At 33.1% G+C, this 6,000-nt stretch overlaps 1 protein-coding gene across 1 annotated transcript; it reads right to left on the bottom strand.

The window, feature by feature from the left end:
• Window positions 1-3,402: 3,402 nt before the first annotated feature.
• Window positions 3,403-4,353, bottom strand: LOC109160466 (protein LURP-one-related 10-like). The gene has a single exon (XM_019308753.1). It carries the CDS (start codon window positions 4,203-4,205, stop codon window positions 3,570-3,572), a length of 636 nt encoding a protein of 211 aa, XP_019164298.1. The 5' UTR covers window positions 4,206-4,353; the 3' UTR covers window positions 3,403-3,569.
• Window positions 4,354-6,000: the final 1,647 nt, after the last annotated feature.

Raw genomic sequence — 6,000 nt, 5'->3', positions numbered from 1 at the left:
AGAATTCTCCAGAATTTAGAAAATTGAAAAATGTTTTCAGTTTTCAAAATGAAAAATTGTGTTAGTAAACATGTTCTCTGTTTTCTATTTTCTAATTCTCCATTTTTTTAGATAACTGGAAAAATTATTCAATTAGTAATGGACCCTTAATGTTTAGAAACACATATAAAACGACACCTCGTTAATCATGTAAGCTGAAATGCTGTCGTTTCAGGACCATGGTCCATGGTATAACTGTTGCTAATTAAGTTTTTACCGTTGTAATATATACTCTAACTTTGAAAAAAGTTACAATTTTAACCCATTGAGCAACAAAACTATAAAACTCTATTAAATTTTACTGAGTACATGTGTATTTTAAAGTTTTATTATTGTTATTCGTTATAACTTTATGAGTTTTGGTATTTCATCTGTAAAATAGAGAAGTAAAAACCTTCTTCTCTAAAATTTACTGAAAACCTTCTTCTCTAAATTCACATCTGTAAAATAGAGAAGTAACAACCTTCTTCTCTAAAATTTACTGGCTCTATTACATTGTAGTATCTGTTCATATACTTTCTCAACCTACTGAAACACAAAAAATCAATAACACCTCCACTAAGGCTTGAACTCACAACCTTCCAAATGGAAGTCCAACTCGGGTACCATTAGACCACATAGTCTTGGTCCTTATTTTCCCTACTTGAACCTGTTAAAATCAAATTTGTTTGCTTTACAGAAAAAATATTGAGACTAAACAAAAATTATATTTATTGAAGGAACATTAAAAACTACTAAAATACACATGTACTAAGTAAAATTTTAATAGAGTTTTAATATTTTTGTTGCTCCAAGGTAGGGCTGTAAACGAATTGAACACAAACGAGTAGAGCTTGTTCATGTTTGTTTGTTAAGATTTGTAGAGTGTCGTGTTCGTGTTCATTTGTTAAAGTTTTTGAAAATCATGTTTTTGTTCGTTTGTTAATCGTTTGTTAGTGTTTATTAACGTTCGTGAACATGTTCATTTGTTTGGTCAATTAAATGTGTTTGTGATGAACAACTAAGCAACTTTGTTCAAAAATGCTAAACAAACAAACACTTGTACATGTTTATGATCATAATTTGTTGATGAACAAGAAATAGTCTTTGTTCACAAATAATAAACAAACAAATTAACAACATAACAACTATAAAAATAATACAAATAAGTCCAAAAGTAACAACAACATCTAACATCAAAGTAAAATAAAAAAATAAAAAATAAAAAAAAAATAAAAAGAGTTTGTTAATGAATATTATTAAACGAACAATAAACGATATTGTTCACGAACCCTTAGCAAACGAGCATACAAATGTTCATACTCTATTCGTTTGTAAAAGAACACTAAAATTTGTCCATTTATGTTTGTTTACCTTAATAAGCGAACATAAATGAATGCTTACCGAACACGAACGCAAGTAATTTACTGAAAGCTCTGTTGCTTATACTCCTACTCCAGGGGTTAAAACTCTAACTCTTTTGAAGATTATAATTACAAAAAGTTAGAGACCAAACAACTAGTAAAGAATAATTGAGAGACTAAAAATATATTTTGTATTTTGTCTGAGAGTAAAAGACAATTTTGGTCCTAGACTTATACTGGCACGGACAATTTTAATCCTCCATAAAAAAAATCAGACAATTTGTGGATACTCTTATTGTGATGAGGACAATTTTGGTCCTCCGTCTATATTTCTGTTAGATGACCGTCTGAGAGGAGGGCAATTGCGTCAATTCACTCTATCTTCTTCTCCAACCTTCAATTCTCTGTAAGTTCAACTTAATTTTTTATCCGACTCATTTCGTTTCTATCCTAGAACAACAGTGTTCACTCACCACCAGAAATTGACTGAAGGAGGCGGACGAATATAATCTCAACACTTCCCCAATCATCTTCCGCCGAACGATGAAGTCTCCACAACTCTCACTGGTAGTGACGGAGCTATGTTATGGGGTAGGGGGGCCCTGGCCCCCCCCCCTCCCCCACCCCACCCCATCCTACCCTCACTTTAATTTTTTTAGCAAATATGTATCTATATATTGATATAATAGAGATAAAATATACTTTTGCCCCCCCCCCCCCCCCCCTCTAATATTTTTTTAAATAAAACAATCTATTATGTTTATATTAAATGAACTCAAAATATATATTAAAGTTCACTATTTTTCATTCAATAAAAAGAAATAAATCAAATAATTAAAGTCACAATTTTTCTTTATTATCTTATTTCTTTTATCAAGATTTTAATAATGAAGAGCATCAAGTATACATTTTAATTTTAAAAAATTAAATCTCCAAATTAGAGATATATGGTTTGATTTTATTAGTTATGTTGATTAATTAATTAATGATTTATTGTGTGTTTTAATTATTTATTTACATTTTTAAGATGTACATTTGCTAGTTTAAAACTTTAAATGATTAGTTTTGAAATTGACAAAAATTAATATTGAATGTATAATTCGTCTTGATTTTTGTCTTTATCTCTCAAATTTTGAAATATTCAGTTAATCAGTAGAATGAATATCAGTTAATTATGAAAAAATTTGGTGACAAAAATAATTGACAAAATTTTTTATTTGATGTTAAGAGATAGTATATATTTAATAAATGTTGTTGCTATTGTTATTATTATATTTTGTGTTATGTGAAAAATTTATAAAGTAATGATCGACACATGTGTCGATCGTACTCGTATAATTATGTATTTCATACTTTATTACACATAGTATAATTAGAAATTATTATCAATAATAATCACAATAATGTATGGTATATATAATAATATGGTACGATTAATTATAATGTCGGCTAACATTGTAAATTTTCTCTACTACTCCGGCCCCCCAACTCAAGTTTTTTGGCTCCGTCCCTGCTCACTGGCATTTTAAGCTCTGCTTAACCACTGTAAGAAATGGGTGAATTTTCCCTTCGCTGGAGCTACTGCACATTTCTTTTTTATTTTTTATTTTTTACAAAACTTTTGTAGAGAATTACACTAAAAGTGAGGTAATGATAGGTGAACAATTTTAAAATCTTCAAAAGGCAACACTGCATATTACATGTCAAATTGCCTTTTGGCAGATTCAATTTTATGTAACTTGTTTTCATTCTTCAAAATTTTTTCCTTCAATTGCTTAATTTTAACTTTAGCTTTGGCATTGGTCGTCTTCTTACGGACATTTTTTGACCTTTTCATTTGCAGTCTACCTTTGTATGAATGTCGGCCGTAGATGGTTTCAGAACAGCGGACTCAGAAGTATCCATGTCTTGAACTCTCGTGGCAGTCTGACCAAATAACCTCAAATTTTTAGTGCAAGCATTAATTCTGAAATTTCATTTTAAAAAATTAAGTTGAACTTACAGAGAATTGAAGGTTGAGAAAAAGATAAAGTGAATTGATGCAATTGCCCTCCACGGCCATTTAACAGAAATATAGACGAAGGACCAAAATTGTCCTCGTCACAATAAGAAAATTTGATAGATTCCACATCACAATTAATAAGAGATTATTGATATACATGTGTGAAGTGAAGTGATATATATAGCTTAGTCGTCACCCGACCTGTCCTGGTTAATTTCCTCAAGAATTACAACCAAAGCCACTATGAAGGCATAATCAACGTTGGGATAAACTGTGACCCCGAAATGTTCTTTCCCTAGAAATATGCTCCCTGCCGTGTGCTTCTTGTGCATCTGGGCAACAATGGCCGACGACGACTCTCCCGCGTATATCACACACGATCGTTCCCTCCAGCTCCCCATTATGTGGAAATCACACACCTCTTCTTTCGTGTTGCCCGCCAGGAACACATCCAGCTTCGTCTTCAGTTGAAACAGCGATGATTTCTTCACGCTGAACAGCAGATCTTTCGGATCTGTGCTCTCTCCCCTGAACGCTTCCCATCTTCTGTGAGCGGTCAATATCTTTTGTTGGAAAGTGACGATGGGGTTGTCGAGGGTGTCGACCAAGACGCGGCGATCGTGGAGGCTGAGGTGTTTGCTTTTGATCTTGAACATGACGGTGCCGTTGAGGTCGAGGATTTCGAACTTGCCTTCCTGGAGAGTCATCACCTTCCTCAACACCGCCAAATCCATCGGGTAGGGAACGATGAACTGTGGGCTGATCACCGCCGGCACGGGCACCGGCTGAGGTGGGTTCGAGGTGGAAACTTCGGTCATCATTGTGTGAATCCAAGGAAGATCGAAAGAGCGAGGTAGAGAGCTGAATTAGCTAGGATTGGGAATGATGTTGCGCCAATCCTTTTTGGGAAGAATTTATATATAAGAAACAAGGGGCGGGGTGATTATTTACCAAAATTGTCTTTTACTCTTTGCTTCTCACAGAATGTTCTTATGAATCGGATAGCATTTGAGTTGATTCGTCGAGTCATGGTTGTTGTTTTGGTCCACGTTATTTTGGCCTTCAATTATTGTGAATGCAGTAGTTCTACATCTTGGTCGCAGCGTTATGTCAACCATAACAAAAAGTACATTTTTAATATACTAAATGTACATTATTTTTATACTGAATGTACATTATACAATATAATATATACTCAGAATAAAAATAATGTACATCTCCTAAATATAATGTACATTATTTTTGTACTGAATATACATTATTTTTGTACTGAATGTATATTATTTTACAGTAGATAAAATATGATCCTCACAACTTGTGTGGACCATGGTACACACAATAATTATTGTTGCGGCTTAACTACTGGCCATACAAAATAAGAAATAAAGAAAAGCATTTCATTTTGCACTCTAAAATCATATCTTGTTTGAGCACTCCAATTCTTCGCCGGTTAAGTTAACAACGTTTCGATCTGTACCAATGGCGGACGCTGTTGTAACGTTTCTACTTGACCAACTCTCAGTGTTGATCACTGAAATTTCGATCTCAATCCACAGTTCTCTTCTTTATCCACCTTAATTTGAGAAAAAAATTGTGAATTGAGATCGATCTTAGCAATCTATTTATTTATACTCAAATTGAGATCTTAATTTGAAAATGATGAAAACATCTCTAATAATTTTGTATTTCAGCATTTCTTAAATAAAAAAATAACCAAAGTGATAAATTTTGATATTAAAATAATAATTGTTGATGAAAATTGATAATAAAATAATAATCATAAACAAAAATTAGTAAAAATAAAATATGTAAACCAAAATTGTTCATTTTATTAATATTCAAAGGTATTTGCTTATTTATTTGCCATCTAATATCGGTGTGGACATTAATGTCTGTCGTTTTGGTACACGTTATTATTGTGGGTTCCATGCCATTAATTGTAAGTCAGAAATTGAGGTGTGACTCATTACTTTCATTTTGGTACACTTTGGCTGACACATTATTTTTGACCAATTCTAAGTTATTAGATATAGAATTGGATTGTTAAAGATATGTGTGTCTGATATCTTATGTTATTATATTTAGTCCTAGTCTTGTTCCTGTATAATAGTTATTAGGCTAGTTGTTGTAACTAATAGCTATCTTTTCTCATTTGTAAGCTATTTATAACTGCCTGTGGTTTCATTAATAAATCACTTGTTTAGTCCTAGTCTTGTTCCTGTATAATAGTTCAGGTATGATGCAGATGTCGGATGAGTACGTTGGTCCAGACGTGCTACGGGTTGGAAACGGAGCAGGTTTGGTTATCTCCCGAGTCGGACGTACATCTCTCCCATCCGTGTATAGACCATTAAAATTGTCCAATATATTGAATGTTCCCAGTCTTTCTGTTCCACTTTTATCCGTACAAAAATTTACTTCTGAGAACAAAGTATTTTTTGAATTTCATAGTGACTGTTTTTTTGTGAAGGACTCCACAACCAAAGCAGTTCTACTTAAGGGACCCACGTCAGGCGGATTGTACAAGCTTCCTATGTTCCGGTCACATCATGCGTTCGTTAGTTCCCGGGCCACACCCACTATGTGGCACCGTAGACTTGGTCACCCTCATAAACA

The sequence above is a fragment of the Ipomoea nil genome, unplaced genomic scaffold, assembly GCF_001879475.1.
Source record: "Ipomoea nil cultivar Tokyo-kokei standard unplaced genomic scaffold, Asagao_1.1 scaffold2848, whole genome shotgun sequence".
NCBI lineage: Eukaryota > Viridiplantae > Streptophyta > Magnoliopsida > Solanales > Convolvulaceae > Ipomoea > Ipomoea nil.
The sequence above is the reverse complement of the archived record's forward strand: the minus strand, read 5'-3'. Positions and strand labels throughout refer to the sequence as shown.